This window comes from Pseudorca crassidens, chromosome 4 (assembly GCF_039906515.1).
Source record: "Pseudorca crassidens isolate mPseCra1 chromosome 4, mPseCra1.hap1, whole genome shotgun sequence".
In the NCBI taxonomy this organism is placed as follows: Eukaryota; Metazoa; Chordata; class Mammalia; order Artiodactyla; family Delphinidae; genus Pseudorca; species Pseudorca crassidens.
This window is the reverse complement of record NC_090299.1, coordinates 120,472,354-120,492,732: the sequence shown is the minus strand read 5'-3', so window position 1 is coordinate 120,492,732 and position 20,379 is coordinate 120,472,354. Positions and strand designations below refer to the sequence as shown.

The following is a 20,379-nucleotide window of genomic DNA, read 5'->3' as shown; positions in this document are numbered from 1 at the left end:
TCTAATTTCTTGGAAGTGATTACCAGTCATCTGAAATAGCAAATAATAATCAGCTACACAGCCTCAAGATCTGTGTGATTGATATCTATAGGCCATTTCAACAAAGGCAAGAACAGAGCACAATTAACTCTGTTTCAGCCAAGGTTTGTAGTTAGAAGCATTCTATAATAGATTTCCTTGTTGTTTTTGCAAGACATGGTATGAGCCACATGAACCTAGGCTGCTTTAAGTATCCTTAATTCAAGAATAATTCCTATACTGTAGCCAGTTTATATAAAGATTTATATAAACATGTTTATAACCTTCACTCAACAATTAGAAAGAACAGCTCCTTCCCTCTGAAGGAGACTGAAATAAAAACTGATATACTACCATATTATAGAAACATAGCTCCCAGCAAGTGAACTCTTGTGTCATCAAATCAATAAATTATAAATGGTTCTGCATATCTTGATTTAAATGAAGAAACAAAGATGATGGCTTTGAAAACATAAAATAGAGCTGTAAAAACAGTCTGATAAGATATAAATGTTTATTTAGAAACACAGATATTATGTTTGCACAACAAAATAAATTTAAAGTAAGAGCAAGCAGTGTTTATTCTGATGAATAGGCAGATAAAAGCAACTTCAGAATGAAACAAAAATGCTCAAGGTAAAAAATATATAATCAGCCCTTTCCAAGAATCACTTAAGGATACTGGTAAATGTGACATTACAAGAACCCTTAGAAAAAGGGTTAAGATTTATTAATGCAAACAATGTGCTTCTAACTAGGATCAGTTTAGATGCTAAATAGTCATTTGGGAATTGAGTGTGTTTCAAAGAAAAAAAGCTGCAATTTACAGTAGTTTAGAAATAAATTTTGAAATAATTGAAAACTCCACTAAGCCACATAGAATGCTGGTACTGGATTTCCTAAAGTGGAATTTAAAAAATTAAATATCTTTGACTCATAAATGTAAACAAACACTATGGTTCTGATAAAAAAGATAAAAAACTCTCTAAAATGTAAAAAAACAGAATATAATTCAAAAATTAAGTAAATCTATTATATAGCACCTGCTTATAATTCAAGAAGTACAAACAATATTGTCAAGTTGTGATAATCATTTGTGCGTTTTCTTCAATAAGTGTGGCTGTCCCAGGCTACATGATCACTATTTCAGAAAATTTCATCAATTTTCCTGGTCATTTGTTGATTCATGCGAAGATATATAAAAAAACTTTAATATTAAAAGAACTAAAGGAAAATTAGCAAGGGAAAGATGGTACTACTAAGTTAAATACATAGTCTGTCCATTTACTCAGAAAGCTATGTGGATGAGAAAAGAGAAGTTGAGTCATGGCATTACCCCTTGTTAATTATGTCATACAAGCAAGTCTCAAAACCTTCAACTTCAGTTTTCTCTTCTGTAAAGTGGCTATCTTATTAATATGTACTTCATAAAGTTGTTTTGTAGGAGTCAAGTATTGTGATGCCCAAAGTTCTCTTTTTAACCCTTAGATACCTCTGACACAGGTAGGAAGACTGTGTGCTTAATTGTTAGAATATATCTTTGAGCTACAAAATGCAGTCTTATTTAAGAGAAAAAAGGCATAAAGAAATATACAAAGGCAAATTATTATCACTCTCCTAATCAAAATTACTCTAAAATGAAACATAATTCATAAGTTAAACTTCTATCTCTCTAGGCAGATGTCATGATCTTATATGTACAAAATTATAAATATTCCACAGACAAAAAAAAATACTGTTAGAGGTAATAAAAAATACTCAAGAAAATTACAGAATACAAAATCAACTCACAAAATCAGTTGCATAAACTAACAACAAACAACATGAAAAGGAAATTAAGAAAACAACCCCATTTATAAGAACACCAAAAAGAATAAAATATTTAGGAATACGCTTAACCAATAAGTCAAAAGATATGTAAGGTGAAAACTACAAAACATTGCTGAAAGAAATTTAAAGAGACAAAGAAATGTGTTCATGGATTGGAAGACTTAATATTGTTAAAATGTTATCCTTACTACCCAAAGCAATCTACAGATTAAGTGCACTCCCTATCGAATTCCCAGTGGCATTTTTTGCAGAAATGGGGAGAAGTGTCTTAAAATTCACATAGAACCACAAACCCTAAATAGCCAAAACAACCTTGAGAAAAAAGAACAAAGCTGGAAGCCTCACACTTCTTGACTTCAAAACATATTACAAATCTACAGTAATTAAGAATATGGTACTGGCATAAGAGAGACTTATAGACCAATGGGACAGAATAAAGAGCCAAAAATAAACCCACACCTAAACAGTAAAATGGGATCTTCAGCAAGGGTGCCAAGACTATACAACATGGAAAGGATAGCCTCTTGCATAAATGGTGTTGGGGAAATTAGATATACACATACAAAAGAATGAAATTGGACCCTTTTCTTTCGTTATACACAAAAATCAACTCAAAGTGGATTAAAGAGTTAAAAGGAAGACCCAAAATTGTAAAATTCCTAGAAGAAAAAACATATGTGAAAAGTTCCATAACTGTGATCTTGGCAATGATTGCTCAGATATTGGCACTAAAAGTACAGGCTTTAAAAGCAAAAATAGACAAGGGGGACCACATCAAACTAAAAAGCTTCTGTGCAGTGAAGGAAACAATCAATAGAGTGAAAAGCAATCTTCGGAATGGAAGAAAACATATGCAAATCATGCATCTCATAAGGGGTTACTATCCAAAATATATAAGGAACTCTTACAACTCAATAGCGAAAAAACAAACAAAGAACAACAGACCCCAAATAACCAAATTTTAAAATGGGCAAAGGACTTGAATAGACAGTTCAAAGAAGACATACAAATGACCAATAGATACATGAAAAAATGCTCAACATCACTAATCATCAGGGGAATGCAAATCAAAACCACAATGAGATATCACCTCACACCTGTTAAGATGGCCATTATCAAAAAACAGGAAATAACAAGTGCTGGTGAGGATGTGGAGAAATTGGAACCACTTTAACTGTTGGTAGGAAATTAAAATGGTGCAGTCACTGTGGAAAACAGTATGAGTTTCCTCAGCTATTATAAATAGAACTACCAAATTATCCAGCAATTCTACTTCTGGATATTGATGCAAAAGAACTGAAAACAGAATCTTGAAGAAATACATACACTCACATATTCACTGAAGCATTATTCAGAGTAGCCGAGAGATAGAAACAAACTAAATGTCCATCACTGGATGAATGAATAAAGAAAATGTGGTATATACATACAATGGAATATTATTCAGCCTTAAAACAGAAAGAAATCTGTCATGTGCTAACAACATGGATAAACCCCGAGGACACTATTCTAAGTGCAATAAGCCAGTCACACACAGAAGGACAAATACTGCAGGTTTCTAAAGTAGTTAGACTCAAAGAGGTGGAAAGTAAAATGGTGGTTGCCAGAGTTTGGGAGGACAGGAACAGGGAGATGCTGTTCAATAGGTATAGAGTTTCAGTTTCAGTCATGCAAGCTGGAAAAGTTCTAGAGATCTGCTGTAAAGCAATGTGTATATAGTTAACAGGACTGTATTGTGCAATTAGAAATTTGTTAATAGGACAGGTCTAATGTTATGTGTGTTTCACCAAAGTTAAAAAATAGCTAATAATAAAAAGTTCTTTATTCTATGATCCATCTCACTTTTGCATCACATGATTCTAGTGTAACTTACCTCTTCCAAGACAGAAAATTGTGTTTGAATTGTATAAATGCTACTTTGATTGTGTGTGGCTGAGAAATTATTACAAATTCTTGTGTTATTAACAATATGGTTAAATATACTGCTGATTGTATTTACATCTACAGATATTTTCCCAAGCAAATGTCTGCAACATCCACCATATATCAAAGATTGAGAATCCTTTTTCCATTTTTTTTATAAGAACACATTTATAATGTTACTAACTCTAAATAAAACAGACTATAATGTATTATATAAATCTCTTCCCCAAAAATCTTGATAAACTCTAGAGTAGGGGAAGAAATAAAACTATATCTAATCAACTTAGCACTACCTAATTAACTTTTTCATACATCCATGGCTCCCTTAAACTTTTTTTTTTTTTTTTTTTTTTTTTTTTGCGGTACGCGGGCCTCTCACTGTTGTGGCCTCTCCCGTTGCAGAGCACAGGCTCCGGACGCGCAGGCTCAGCGGCCATGGCTCACGGGCGCAGCCGCTCCGCGGCATGTGAGATCTTCCTGGACCAGGGCACGAACCCGTGTCCCCTGCATCGGCAGGCGGACTCTCAACCACTGCGCCAGCAGGGAAGCCCTCTCTTAAACTTTTATATGTAATAAATAAAATTTAGATTTAAAATTATTTTAAGATAAGGAATGTTAAAAGAAATCCCAAGTCATCTGAGCCATAATGGTGAGATTAATTACTGAAATATTTTAAAATCTATTTCAGTAGTAACTCCCTAGCCAAGTTTGAATCATCTTTGAAGATGAAGCACAAATACCAACTCCAAGAAGCCTTCCTCATTCCAGGGTGCAGCTCAGTTTAGGCACCCCTCTCAGAACTGCTTTAGCATCCTTTACTGATGAGATTTACTTCCTCAACAAGTAATATTGTCTGTATAATCCCACAGATAATTGGCTATTTGTGTGTATAATCTGTGCTTCCTTCTCTGTGGCTATAATATCTGGTGCAGTACTTTTCCCATATTAAAGCAACTATTTCATTCATACAACAACTACTTATTGAGCACCTAACTTATATCTGATTCAGAATACCCTGAGGAAAAAGCCTAACTCCAATCCTAAAGATTATACTCTAATTATACTCTAATGTGGGAAATGACAAGTAAATTGATGATTATAGGAGTAAGACATAAGGCCAGAATCAAATAAAGTATTTAGCAACATGAGATTCCTGGGAGACCAGTGGGTTTTTAAGTAGGAGGTTACAAAGGAGCCAAATTCTGAATATGAGTTAGGATTTAGCCAGGAGGCAGTTAAGAGTTTTCTGGCTGGAGGAAGAAGCAAGAGGCAAGCTTACTGTAGTGTCAGGGGCTGAATGAAGTAGAGGTGAGAAACTAGGTTGTAAGGGAAATACCTAGAGAAGAGCCTGGGGGAAGAGACAGGGGAAAATCTTGAAGGAGACATTGAGAAGGAAATCAGCCTTTATCCTAAAATAAGCAGAATAAAATTTACATATTGAAAAGTCACTTGAACAGCAGTGTGGCCAGAGAACTAAAGAGATGTAAGGATGGAAGGAAGAGCTTACTTAGGAAGCATTGAAGCAATCCAGACAAAAGATGAGGATCCCTAGGATAGGGGATTCACTTCAAGAACGTGAGATCGATACCAAGAAGGCAGCAGGACTGACTAGTTGTGGGAAGTGAGGCAAAAGGAGGAAGTAAGTAAGGATGCCCTCCAGGTTGTGGTTTGGGAAGATCTATGTGTGGTATCATCAACTGAACTAAGGAATGTTTTATGGGAGAAGAATAAATGGGTCCATGAACAAGTGGGAAAATAGCTAAATTCTTTTTGCTTGTTGGCAATATATTTTAGCCAAGAATTGTACATAAGCACACATATCAAGAGTATTCTGGCTGGAATCTCAGAGCATTATATAAGGAATTAAAGAGATTAATATTTTAGGTAACTAAAAAGAACCTCATATTAATTAAAAAATAAATTTAATGTACGAGTGTTTAGAAAGTTTCTAGTATTCGAATTCCATGAACACTGAAACTGGTCTTCCATCCCTACAACCACACAGATGTGCATCCATAGACGTGGATATACTGTATGTTTAACAACACTTTTAAATTTGTAAACATAGATTTGTATGTGGGTTCATGTGTGAATACACATACACTTTTATATAATAATGAACATTCTAATCCTCAGAAGCTCCTTTATTTTTAGATATTAATTTACTTTATTTTTTCCTAGTTTTATTATGTTACTTGACATTTAATTAAAGAAGATTTACTGAGAGAATATTATGTTTGACAGTTGACATAAGTATGAAGTAGTTATAAGCCAAAAGTTCATGGGACCACAGAAAAACTATATCAAGAGAAAATGCAAATAAAGACAAGAGACTGTATTAGAAGAAGAGTTCAGCTTCAGGAGTTTAGAAATTAAAAAAGAAAATAATCCTAAAATTAGATCCAAGTAGAGAAGAATACATTTAGAAAATGAGAGTCACAAGAAAAAGAAGGCCCCCCCAAAAGAGAGAGAACAAGAGAACAAATGAATCATTTATGAAGAGAAGAAGATGCACCACCACTCACACACCCCAGAGAGGATCTCTTTCACAAGCAGATTGCTGATTACCGGGATAAAGGGAAGACAAGACCATTCTCTGCCCCATGAAGACATTTCTATATGTTAATGAGCAAATATTACACTTGTTAATGAATCAGCTAGCCCTCTCTTGTACTCTACAAAGAAAGTTTCCTGGACTGGGACCAATAATCACAGTAAACTTAGTTAATATAACTTCCCAATAATTAAATATATATATATAAATAAAATTTAAGCAAAGCCTATGCAAAACTTCAATGATTAATATACCCATCTTATCTCTGAATGTCTGCACAAATTATCAGAATAGCAGCCAGTTAAAACTTTATTAGTGGGATTCCCTGGTGGCGCAGTGGTTGAGAGTCCGCCTGCCGATGCAGAGGACGTGGGTTCGTGCCCCGGTCTGGGAAGATCCCACGTGCCGCAGAGTCTGGGCCCGTGAGCCATGGCCGCTGAGCCTGCGCGTCCAGAGCCTGTGCTCCGCAACGGGAGAGGCCACAACAGTGAGAGGCACGTGTACCGAAAAAAAAAAAAAATTGTGGCTTATTCATCTGTAAGAGCACTATCAGACACAATTATGCTTCTGAGTTTGGGTGGTGCAATACCTGGACATCTGTACAGCTTTCTTGCCTGTGCAATATCTCCTTTGCTTAAACGGGTTCGCTGACCAATTGCTGGACGTATGCCATTATCATCACGTGAGGGGAGAATGGTATCCAGAAACATCCCCCTGAAAAAAGTCAGAAGCAAGTCACACATAAGTCACCACATTAAAACACATATATTCCTTACAAATATGTTTTTTTTTCAAACTCAAACCAATCAAAGGAGAAATATATCAGTGTTAAGATTTAAAGAGTGTGTCAGACCTTCAAAACACTTTCATCAAAGTAGAAGAAAATTGTGTGTTAAATGTGTATGGCTAATATAAAGTCAGTGATGGCATTCACTTTTTCCTTAAAAATGTATATAATTTGTTTTTTAAAATCTAAAATTCTATATAGTCCCTATCAAGTACACTATGGTTCTTGTTTTGGTAGCTCAAGATCTAAAAACACTTAAATTACCAACTTGTCAAACAATTCTTCCTCATAGAGATCTATTTTCTTAAGAACAGCTTATAATAAATATTTTTTAGATTACTAAACTTGTAAAAGTCAAACAAAACAAGTATGTTAATATTTTTAAATTAAACTACTAATTTAACCTAAGTATTTTTTGAAGTCAAATTATCACAGTATATGTTACAAGAACAAGGAAAAACAAAGAGTGTCAAATTTTAGTAAGTTTAAAGCAAAATAATGTTGTCACACACACATAAATACAAACACGCACATATACTATACACTATATGTGTAAAAACTTCATGGTAAAATTTATAAGCAAAAAAAAAAAAAAAACAACTAAGCAATGCACTAATAATGCTAAGCTACAGATACTGAGCTTTTTCACACCCAAGGTTGTGATACAAACTTGCTGTGCATGACTAAAAATTGTGAATATAGTAAACTAAAGATACAGTCTAATTTTGCAAGGAATATTAACATTTGTAGCTCTAAAGAAAGTAACTGAGCTTAAAAGTTAAATGGATTGAGAGACTATTCTAAATGGTGAGGAAATATTGTATAAAAAGAGACACTTTTTATAAAAGTATTTTAAATTAAGAAATATAATTATTAAAAAAACAAACAAACTTTGAAACCGGGATGAATCACAGCTTCTTTCCAAAAATTTTAAATGAAAAATTGTATTTAAACTGCAGGTTACAAGAACAATATTTTAGCTCTACTTTTTCTTCCTTTAAGAAATATTTACTGGGAATTCCCTGGTGGTCTAGTGGTTAGGACTCCACGCTTCTACTGCAGGGGGTAGGGGTTTGATCCTTGGTCAGGGAACTAAGATCCTGCATGCCGTGTGGCGTGGCCAAAAAAAAAAAAAAAATTTACTGAGCATTGTTATAGACCTATAGACCTGGATTTATAGCAGTAAATAAAAGAAACAAAAATTCCTCCCCTTAAGATTCTCACATTCTAATGGAGGGAGAAAGACTTTAACAAAGATTGTTAACTGAGATAGTGACAGATACTTTGGAGAAAAATAAGGAAGAGAAGATGGATATTGATTATCCACTGATGGGATAGCTTTTAAAAAGAGTGATCAAAGAAAAGCTCACTTGGAAGTCGACATTTTAGCCAAACATCAAGGAAGTGAAGGCAAGGTAAATGTGGTTAACTGGGAGTAGAGAGTCACAGACAGAAAGAACTTTAAGAAATACAGCAACCCTGAGATGGGAGGATGCTTTGTTTGAGTGTCAAAGTTTAACTTTTAACCTGAGGAAAACTCTTAATATGTGGATGATGGTAAACAGAGGTGTGACATGATCTATAAGTAACTTATGACTTATCTCCCTAGCTTCTAGGTAGGAGTGGTGATCTTTAGATAAAACCCAGATAACTCAAATAGATACTGGAAATCTTTTAAAACAAAATCTAAGTCTCTACAAAACTCAATATGTATACTACCTGAGATGAAGGTAGGGAGGGGGAACTAATCATCAAAAGTGAGAGCTTGCACACACTTAATAAAATACAACTCCAGCTAGGCCAGTGCAACTGAAGGGGATGTTGAGCTATAGGGTAGCACCGAGAAAAGTTATTCTTCAACTTTGCTGCACAAATCAACAGATACATTAAGTAGGTAAGTCCAAATTAGTGAAGTGTTACAACTTCTGCAGTACTTCAGTACTAATGGAGTATTCATTATTTTCTATTCCTATTTGGAAAAAAAACCCCATAGTTTTTGAAAAATTTTGTTTTTTCCAGTTTTCAAAAAAAATGATTCAATTTTAAAAGGTCAAGGACATCTTGTAGAAGATATATTCAAACTCAGGGGATAGAATGATGAATTTTGGCTCATTTAATCTACGGAGGTAATCTGCCTTCCATTTGTATGGGTGTCAGTCACCCATTCTTTTGATCTTTCTTCGTGGTCAGAAAGTTAACAATTCTCTCCTTCCACAACCAGGCCATTAAGCAATGTAGGCTCTTCCTGAACATTCTTTCAGACAGAACATAGATGGGGTCACTTACTAATCTTCATTTGTTTTACCTACATTAGAAGAGTGAATTAACTGTGCTTTTCATAAAACTTCATAAAATTTTACAATTCTCTTATTAGAAACGGGCAGTTCCAGTTTGCAAGCATGTACATTACAAATTATCTATGCATATAAAGCCCCCTATATGCAGCCTTGTTCTTCCCACAGTAAGTACCTATATCTGCTCATGGGAAATACTGATGAAAACAACTAAAACTTTTATAGACTATCTGGGTTCAGAAGAGAAGAAACTATAAAACTTCAAATACATTAACAACATGAAGGGCAAAAGCCACATGTTCATCTAATTGATGCAGAAAAAGCATTTGACAAAATTCAACACATTTTCATGATAAAAGCACTCAACAAACTAGTAATAGAAGGGAACTATCTCAACATAAAAGGTCATATATGAAAAACCTACAGATAACATCACGCTCAATGAAAAACTGAAAACTTTTCATCTAAGATCGGGAAGATGGCAAGGATGTTTGCTCTCACCATTTTTATTCACATAGTATTGAAAGTCCTAGTCAGAGAAATTAGGCAAGACAAAGAGTCAAAAGGTATACATGTTGAAAAGAAAGAAGTAAAGTGATCTCTGTTTGCAGATAACACAATCTTATATGTATAAAATCCTAGTGAGTCCACCCAAAAACTATCAGAACTGATAAATGAATTCAGCAAAGTTGCAGGATACAAAATCAACACTCAAAAATCATTTGCATTTCTATACAATAACAGTGAACAACCTGAAAAGGAAATTAAGAAAACAATTCCATTTAAAATAGCATCAAAAAGAATAAAATACTTGGGAATAAATTTAACCAAGGAAGCAAAAGACTTACACACTGAAAATTACAAAACATCACTGAAAGAAATTAAAGAAGACACAAACAAATGGAAAAACATTCTATATTTATGGATCAGATGACTTTATTTGTTAAGATGTTCACATTACTCAAAACAATCAACATAATCCCTATCAAAACCAAAATGGCATTTATTGTGGAAATAGAAAAAAATAACAGTTCTAAAATTCATATGTACTCTCTTAGGACCTTGAATAGCCAAACATATTTTGAAAAAAAAGAACAAAGGTGAAGGACTCATGCTTTCAGATTTCAAAACATATTACAAACCTTAAGTAACTAAAACAGTGTGATATTGGCATAAAGACAGACCTATAGAACAATGGAATTGAACAGGAATAAAATACACCCTAGTGTATATAATGACCTTTAACAATGGTGTTAAAGGTATTGACTCAATGGGGAAAATATAATCTTTACAACAAATGATGTTGGGAAAACTGGATATCCGTGTGCAAAAGAACAAAGTTAGACCCTTATCAAAGCCATATATAAAAATAACTCAAAGGAGATTAAAGACCTGAACATAAGATCCCAAATTATAAAACTCTTAGGAGAAAACATAGGGGAAAAGCTTCATGACATTGAATATGGCAATGATTTCTTGGATATGACACCAAAAGCATAGGCAACAAAAGCAAAAACAGGTAAGTGGGACTAGGCTTTTAATTAAAAATCTTGTGCACAGCAAAGGAAACAATCAAGTGAAAAGGAAAGAAAATATTTGTAAGATATATATATCTGATAAGAGACCAGAATATACAAAGAAATTCTACAGTTCAACAATAGAAAAATGGAGTAATATGATTTAAAAATATGCAGAAGATTTGAATGGAGATTTTTTCATTTTTTTCTAATATTTATTGGAGTATAGTTGCTTTACAATGTTGTGTTAGTTTCTACTGTACAGTAAAGTGAATCAACTATACATATACATACATCCCCTCTTTTTTGGATTTCCTTCCCATTTAGGTCACCGCAGAGCACTGAGTAGAGTTCCCTGTGCTACACAGTAGGTTCTCATTTGTTATCTACTTTATACATAGTATCAATAGTGTATATATGTCAATCCTCATCTTCCAATTCATCATACCCTCCTCCTTCTCCCTTGGTATCTATATGTTTGTTCTCTACGTCTGTGTATCTATTTCTGCTTCGCAAATAAGATCATCTACACCATTTTTTTAAGATTCCATGTATATGCGTTAATATACAATATTTGTTTTTCTCTTTCTGACTTACCTCACTCTGTATGACAGTCTCTAGGTCCATCAACATCTCTACATATGACCCAATTTCTTTCCTTTTTATGGTTGAGTAATATTTCACTGTATATATGTATCACATCTTCTTTATCCATTCCTCTGTTGATGGACATTTAGGTTACTTCCATGTCCTGTCTACTGTAAATAGTGCTGCAATGAACACTGGGGTGCATGTGCCTTTTTGAATTATGATTTTCTCTGAGTATATGCCCAGTAGTGGGATTGCTGGGTCATATGGTAGTTCTACTTTTAGTTTTTTAAGGAACCTCATACTGTTCTCCATAGTGGTTGTATCAATTTTCATTCCCAGCAACAGTGCAAGAGGGTTCCAATTTCTCCACACGCTCTCCAGCATTTATTGTTTGTAGATTTAAAAAATAAATAAATTTATTTGTTTTATTTTATTTATTTTATGTCTGGCTGCATTGGGTGTTCGTTGCTGCATGTGGGCTTTTCTCTGGTTGCTGCGAGTGGGGGCTACTCTTCATTGTGGTGCACAGGCTTCTCATTGTGGTGGCTTCTCTTGTTGGGAGCATGGGCTGTAGGTGTGTGGGTTTCAGTAGTTGTGGCACACGGGCTCAGTAGTTGTGGTTCATGGGCTCTAGAGTGCAGCCTCAGTAGTTGTGGTGCACGGGCTTGGCTGCTCTGTGGCATGTGGGATCTTCCCGGACCAGGGCTCGAATCCATGTCTCCTGCATTGGTAGGCGGATCCTTAACTACTGAGCCACCAGGGAAGCCCTGTTTGTAGATTTTTTGACGATGGCCATTCTGACCGGTGTGAGGTGATACCTCATTGTAGTTTTGATTTGCATTTCTCTAGTAATTGGTGACATTGATGACCAAGCATATAAAAATATGCTCAACATCACTAATTATCAGAGAAATGCAAATCAAAACCATAATGAGACATCACATCATACCCATTAGGATGTCTACTATCAAAAAATTAAAAAAACAAAACAGAAAAGAACACATGTTGTGAGGATATGGAGAAATTGGAACACTTATGCACTGTTGATGGGATTGTGAAATAGTGCAGCATCTAAGAAAAGAATTATGGAGGTTCTTCAAAAAATTAAACATATAGTTCAGCAATCCCACTTACTTCTGTGTATATATCCAAAAGAATGGAAAACAGGATCTGGAAGAGATATTTGCATACCCATGTTCATGGCAGCACTATTCACAGTAGCCAAGAGGAGAAAGCAACTCAGATGTCCATCAACAAATGAATGAATAAACAAAATGTGGTATATGCATCCAATGGACTATTATTCAGCCTTAAAAAGGAAGGAAATTCTGTTACATGCTACAACATAGATGAACCTAAAGAATGTTATGCTAGGTGAAATAAACCAGTCACAAAAAGACAAATACTGTGTGATTCTACTTGGTATCTAAAGTAGCCAAATTCATAGACACAGAAAGTGGAAAGGTGGTCCAGAGGCTGGCAGTGGGGTGGGGGGAGAGAGGAGAGTTTTTGTTTAATGGGTATAGGGTTTCAGTTTTTCAAGATGAAAAGTTTCCGGACATCTGTTTCACAACAATGTGAATGTACTTAATACTACTAAACTGTACACTTAAAATTAGATAATACAGTAAATTTGATATTGAGGTTTCTTTACCACCAATAATAAAAAAAATCAAATACTTTGGAGGTGGTGGCTGAGAGCTGTGTGAAATGTTTCCTCTCATGAAATTCAGAAAAAAAAATAATGTGAATTGGATCAATTCTTCTAACAGGTAGATACAGTTACTTTCACTATAGGAATATAAGTTTATTTGGGAAAAGTGAATAGGTAAATTTTGAAACAATAAGAGAAAATAATATTTCAAGGCTAGTTGTCATGCAACTCCAAAGTTAGGTGTAGTGGGTGATAAATTGCAAGAACCTCGTGGTTTATGGAAAAGCAACAATTTAAAGACATGAAAGGAGTACAGAATAAGGGAAAATGTATGTTTCAAACTTTGGTATAGGTTCATTGTCTACCAGGGACAGAAATAATAAATTACCTTTTCCATTCTCCAGTACCTGCTCTATTCCAAAGAATCTAAACTCAGTTTATTTCTAACTAATATAACTCAACAGTATAAGAGAAGCACTTTGGCTAAACTGGTACCCCAATCCTCATTTTTCACATGTTTCTAAATAAAACTCAATTCCAAGCATGAAAACAAAGCTTTACAATTCTTTAAGATTAATTTCAGGCCAAGTTTATGGATGTATTTCTGCTAAAACTTCAATTCAATTCAAAAAACAATAAATATTTGGGTAGTCATTATATTTGAACGATTATATACTTCAGAATAAAATGATTTTTAAAATACAGTTAACACTCAATTATGTTAATAATAAAGTTTGGTTGTAAAGAAGCATAATTTAAATATTTATCCAAGTGTTAAGAATTTGTTTACACCCTTCTCTACTTATTACCACACATTTTTTTTAAAAACAGGGAATTAACTTGAATTTACTGTCTTCTTCCTGACCCTTCCTTTAAACATAGACATTAATGAATTGTGAAATGGGCATGGTGATCAGAAAAGAATGAGTGGAATGGACATGACTGTAAAATGGGTATAAAATGGGAAAAAGATATGACTTCAGCGGTTTTAACAGTTTCAGATTCCTTACCTGGAAACCATTGCCTTGATGACATCTTGTTTAGAGTGAAATAGATCAAAACCCAAATTTATTACACTCTTAAAAATTAGCATTCAGTCACTAATGAAATAATTTTAAGGTTAATAACTGGAAAGTATACGAAGTAAAATATCTTCCTAAAATGTTCTCTGAGAATTATTTTACTATAGCATATTTCAAGTGAAATTAGTACTTGAGCAACAGAAAGTACACAATAAAAACACAAGTCACATGAGAGTATAACATTCCAACTCAACAACTGAGCTTGCTATTTGACTTGAAATGCCTAATTTTCATTAATAGTGCTTTGTCAATTTAACACGCAGATTGGTTTGGTAATCATTTTAATTGAACTTTTTTAAGATTTAAGAATATTAAATAATTCGAAAAATTTTAATTTTTACTTAGAATCTATTTATTTGATAGGAAATGTGAAAATGTGTTTTTAAAATCTCAAATGCCTGTTGTTGGTTATAAACACCAATCAAGTATATTTTGTAATTTATGACAGCGGTATTTGAAAGTGGTTCTAGTTCTAATGTTAAGCCTAGTTTTGTGAGGAGCCACACAGAGGAAAGGAATTAAAAGTCAAAAGGTATAACCTGAGACTCCAACCTTGAGAAGGTGTTCCTGGCATAGTGCATGATACTGTCAAAATCATATCTTTCTCCAAGCGAGTTCACTTCTCCAGGCTCCATCTTCAGAAAATTGTACTCTTGACCTAAGAATTAGGCACAGAAAGCACTTCAGAAGCCTCTTAACAGACAGAAAAGAGAACAGAAGAGCCCTTCCTGCCTCTATCTGCTCTCTACCAAATGCCGATCGCTGATCTTCACGACGTTGTATTTACACACTAACACTCAGGTACTCGCAAAAGGGTACATCCAGTGCCAATGCTTGCACTTGAATATCATCCTGAAAGAGTAATATTGAATTTAATTAATAAGTTAATTTTGGCAAAAAGGTAGATTACCAAAAGCATTCTTTGGATTTGTTTTCTTTGTATACTCTTTTACCGTCTCTAAATATTTGTTTCTTTAAAACTACTGAGTTTTTTTTTAACAATATTGTGATTATAAAAAGTTACATTTTTACTTAATAAGTCTCCCACCTCTCTCTTATGACTATATTTGCCAAGACCAAAAAAAAAAGCAACTTCCTATTTGTGTTAGATTCTATGAAACACTGGAAAAAATATAAAAACTGTATTTGTATGTACACAGAACATTGCAGGCGTTTGCTATGTGACTTTGTCACTAAAGATAAAACCACAGCAACTGAAACAAGATTCTCTTTGATGAAAATGAGGCTCTATTTGGAGGGCTTTTTTGGTCAAGAGAATATGTTTCAGAACATACTTTTTCATTTTTTACTTTTCACGACTGCTTTTTTAACTTCTGGACATCTTCATGTTAATAGATTTCTCAACTGCCTGTTTGTATCTGTATTGTAATATTATTTCTTGAAATTTGAAAATAACATAGTGTTAAATGTGTAGATCTACATCAATGGTTCCAGAGGCAGAGTATTTCCCCAGAGTTTAGGTTTCAGTGATTCATTTTTCACAATTTCAGCAGCCAAAGATGGCTGCTTTTATAGCTCATTTTGAAACATCAAAGTGTAAAGTTGAGTTATTAGGCTTCCAAATTCAAGGCTGGAGTTTAAAAAAGAACTATTATTGTACAACACTTATGTAACTATTTTAATTTTATTCCAACTGCTGTATTACTACTGAATATAAAAATATTACATTAAAAATTTCCCAAAAAGCAATAAAAAAACTGAGTGATGCCACAGAGTATAATATCTTTCCTACATGTGATAAGGAAGTCTGATATACTCACTTGAGCATTAAAGATAAAACAATCAGCGTGAAGTTACAGAACCCAAGTCCCAGAGTAAAGTGTTTCAATCCACCTTACAATGAATTCACACAATGAATAGTTTTCAATGAACTAAGCACACCATATAGTAAAATACACGTTCCACAAATCTCTGGTTTATCTGTCTGTATTACAACTATTCTCGGGAAATACCCTGCATTATCTTCAACCTTTGATAGAAGTAACTGCTAAAAACTCTCTTCTTCATTAAACATGGTAAGTATATTTTAGTACAACCAATTCTAAGGTGAGATTTTTATAAAGCTGTGGGGCTGATTTTTTAATATTAATCTATAATCCACTGGAGATTTCAAATTTCAAGCACAATATGTGAGTATACTCTCTAATTAAAGCAAAATGTTTCATAAAAATTTCTGAAAGTGGAACATGAAGCAACTTCAGTAATACATTTTGATGTATATAACTGAGCAGTTACCATGTACGTGACATAGTGTTTTGTGCTAGTTAAAAAGAACACAGCCATACTTGGTCCAAATAAAGAAAAGCAGACATTTCATAACAGAAGAGAAGAGGATCAGAGATACAGAGCACCAGTGGAACTCACCCTAAACAATTTTTTAAAAAATGACAACCTCCTTCTTGAAGGCATGTTCTAAAGTGGATTAAAGTAATCCAATCTTTGTACCAAATTGGCTCCTATCATAGTCACTAATTTTGCATATAAACGCAGCTGAAGTCCACACTTATTAGATGTTGCCTTAGAATAACACTTGATCTAAAATTTCTGAGCCAAAGTAAGTCACAAATTTGCTGAAGATTATTCTCCAATATGAATTTTTCATACTAGAATTACCTTGCTATAGTATGGTCAGCCTTCAGTATCTGCAGGGGACTGGTTCCAGCAAGCCCTTGGATACCAAAATCTGTGGATGTTTAAGTCCCTTATATAAAATGGTTTAGTATAATGAATAAGAAATTTCGATTCAGAGGTTGGTTGAATCCACGGATACAAAACCCTATGAATATGGAGGGCCAACTGTCCATACATACAAATGACTGCAAGTGAGTGAGAAAAGTGAGAATAATCATATGTTGAGAATATCGTTGAATCCAAACAAGGTATGACAAAATGTGCATGGAGTTCCAAATACTCAGGACATCTCATGCAATAAATTGTTGTTTTCTATTAGATTGAATGTTGACTCAAAATATGAGTCAACATTATGAGTCATATTGACTCAAAAATATGAAAAGCCATAAATTGTTTAGCACTGTGTTAAGTATTATACATTTACATACTATTTATACATTTCTGCTTGTTTTAGCTACATAAATTTATGTTGAACCAGAGTCCTATTTTTAAGAGCAAGAATCATTCTTGGAAGTTACTTCCTTTATAAGTTATTTTGTCCACATAATAGAGGAAACTTAGTAACTGTGGTTGATAGAAAACTTTTCATTTAGTTGGTAGTTGGAGTAATTTTCAGAAATATTTTCTCTTTGTCTCCCAATGATATAAAGTATAAGATGAATCTTGATAGCTGGTCAGGCATTAGAGTCTTCTATATTGGGAGTATAGATGTCATTTACTTCTCTTTCAACACTACAGATTACTTATTTATCCTTGAAGTGATCTCTTCCCTGTAACATCACATTCATTGATTTTTCTCCTACTTCTTAGACCAAACTTTCTTAATCTTTTGAGAGATATTCTACAAAATGTTGCTTAAATATTGGTGTTCCCCATATTCTACCCACAATCTTACTTTCTTCTTCCTCCAATATTTTCCTAGACAGTGAAATCCACTAACAAATTTCTATCTCTAGATATCTTAAAGTCTAGACTCACCTTTCCTTTGTCTACTAAATATCTCCACTTGGACCATCTAAAGGCTTCTCAAACTCAAGGATATGCTAAATGAAATTATTTGTCTTTCTTCCTCTTAAAAATATGTTGCTTTATCCATATTTCTTAGTTCATTTGATGGTGCCACCATTCACCCTGTTGCCTAAAAATAAAATCTTGAAGATTTGCTTTCACATGATGTCTCTCTTAAAATATTTTTGAAAGATTATTCCTCTCCTTCTTCTTGGCCTACACCACCCTAACTGAGGACTTAGTCATCTCTTATAAACAATTTATTTAAGTTTCTAATAGGTTTCCCTGATGTCACGTTCATCCTCTCCACCCCCATATCCCCATACTCAGTTAATAGTCCCTACAGCTGAAATAATTCTTTTTTTAAATCTGAACTTGCTCTGCTTTCAATCCCTTGATTATTCTCCAGTAGCTAGAGGATAAAATCTAAATTTCTTAGCTTCAGATAGAAAATCCCTATGATCTAATCTCCCTTGGTAATTACCAACTAGTCTCTCATGTAACTTACCATGCAGCCATTTGGGAAAATAAAAATGATTCAATTATCTGTAATTGTAGCTTTGATCATGATGCTTTTATTTTTTTCCAGTTAGAAATTCCATCACTCTTCTGGGCACTTAGAACCCCTTTACTTCTAAATTTCAGTTCCTTTGTGACGTCTCCCTTGACTCGCAAGGCACATTTTGTCACACCTTGCTTGAACTGGATTGTGTTCTCAATATAACACTATTCTCGCTCGCTTGCAATCGTTTGTATACATGGATATACATACACTAAACTCTGTAATTTTCATGAAGTATCTCCAACATCTAATAGTGCCTCGATAAATAACTGGCAGCAAATATGCTATGAACAAATAAATAGAGCAATGCTGTAAATCACAGGAAATTCTAAGGAATTAAATGTTTGTAACTTAAAACTGGCCATGAGTAAGGAAATAAGGACACATTTCTGCTTTGCTTCTGCTTGAAATACACACAACTTTCTAAGACAATTCTAAACAACAGGATTTTTCTTCTGGCAATTGAAATGTACTTATCTTTATGAATTATGAAAGGTAAAACAAATGAAAAACTAAATGAGGTGATTATCACACATCAACTGTTGGAGAAAATTAAATTTTAATTATATATTAACTATTGAACTACTGAAACTATTGAAAACATTCTTAAGAATTTGTCTTTAGTGTAGTTCAGGGGAAATCTCAAGAAAATATTTGGACTATCCTGGAAATGACTCACCTCCCTGGAATTTTCTCCAGAAATTGTCCCTGATATAATATAGATTTGTATGGCAGCAGCACATTTTGTGGCAAACCCTGGACCCTTTTTAAAAGCCAACAACGTAAATTATAGAATTAAGTACAGAAAATACTTTTTAAAAATTTATTAATATTAATTTATGTTTTAATAGCCTACACCCATTCTTGGAAAGCACCGAAGTTTGGATATAAAATAGCTAAATCTTAAGAAAAAAAGCAAGCCTAAAAAATGCATAAGATCATTTGATCTGCAGGAAAAAATTAACAACATAGCAGCTATTTTTAAATCAAGCAAAATGTTGATCTACAATATCAACAAAATCAGTTCACATTTTTTAAGAAGTTAAATAGTACAATACATTTAAAAGATATTTAGTCAACCTTAAACCCAACACATTCTGAAGCCTCTCACCTGGCTGGATGTTTTCTCTTATGATAGTTACATGATTATCTCGATCTGGTCGTGTGTGTTCATGCCAAAAGCCTATCACATGGCCCAATTCATGAACAACAATTCCAAATTTATCACAGTTCTTGCCAATAGAGATAGCCTGAGGTCCATTTCCACGCCGACCTACATAGGAGCAGCATCTGGAATAAAGTAGAAAGTGCAGATGGTGGTGGACAGGGAGATTCTGAGTGAATTACAGTAGGGTGAAACTTTTATAATGAACTGTAAAGTCCAACACATTCAGAGGCAGAACAGTTTTTCATTAATACATACTTCATTAATAAAAATTTCTAGTAATCCTGGTAGATTTATGTACAAGTCCCCAAATAATCTATTGAAGTGCCTTTGTACTAATTCATATATTAGAAGATGTGCCTTAAATAATTTTTAGGAGTATTCAGAAGATAAATCAGAAAATAAAATACTTATGATGATGATTAATGGCTATTATACATATAGTTAAACTCAAGACGTCAACTCACATGTATTTCTAATACAATTTTTTATCCTCAAAACCCATTTAGGTAACCACTTTGTCAATATGGTTATCTAACAATAATCCATTATTTCAGTATTAAAAATAAAAACAAAGTTTATTTTTCCTCTTTGAGAAAAACAATTAAGTTTGTGAAAAATGTTGGTTAATTGAAAAAGGAATTACTTTTCCTCTTCATGGGAGAATTTTTTTAAAGAAGAGAACTTTTAAGAGAAGTCAATCAAGGAAAATTAGTTTCAAAAGGTGAATCATCTAGGGTTA

At 33.7% G+C, this 20,379-nt stretch overlaps 1 protein-coding gene across 7 annotated transcripts in view; it reads right to left on the bottom strand.

The window, feature by feature from the left end:
* Positions 1-20,379, bottom strand: part of TLL1 (tolloid like 1) — a 267,057-nt gene that overhangs the window by 115,361 nt on the left and 131,317 nt on the right. For all 7 annotated transcript variants that reach the window (XM_067736574.1, XM_067736575.1, XM_067736576.1 and 4 more), the window contains 3 exons: positions 19,584-19,762; positions 14,803-14,908; positions 6,915-7,039 (listed from right to left, as the gene is read on the bottom strand). In XM_067736574.1, the coding sequence (XP_067592675.1) occupies positions 6,915-7,039; positions 14,803-14,908; positions 19,584-19,762 (410 nt within the window). The remainder of the gene's footprint in view (positions 1-6,914; positions 7,040-14,802; positions 14,909-19,583; positions 19,763-20,379) is intronic.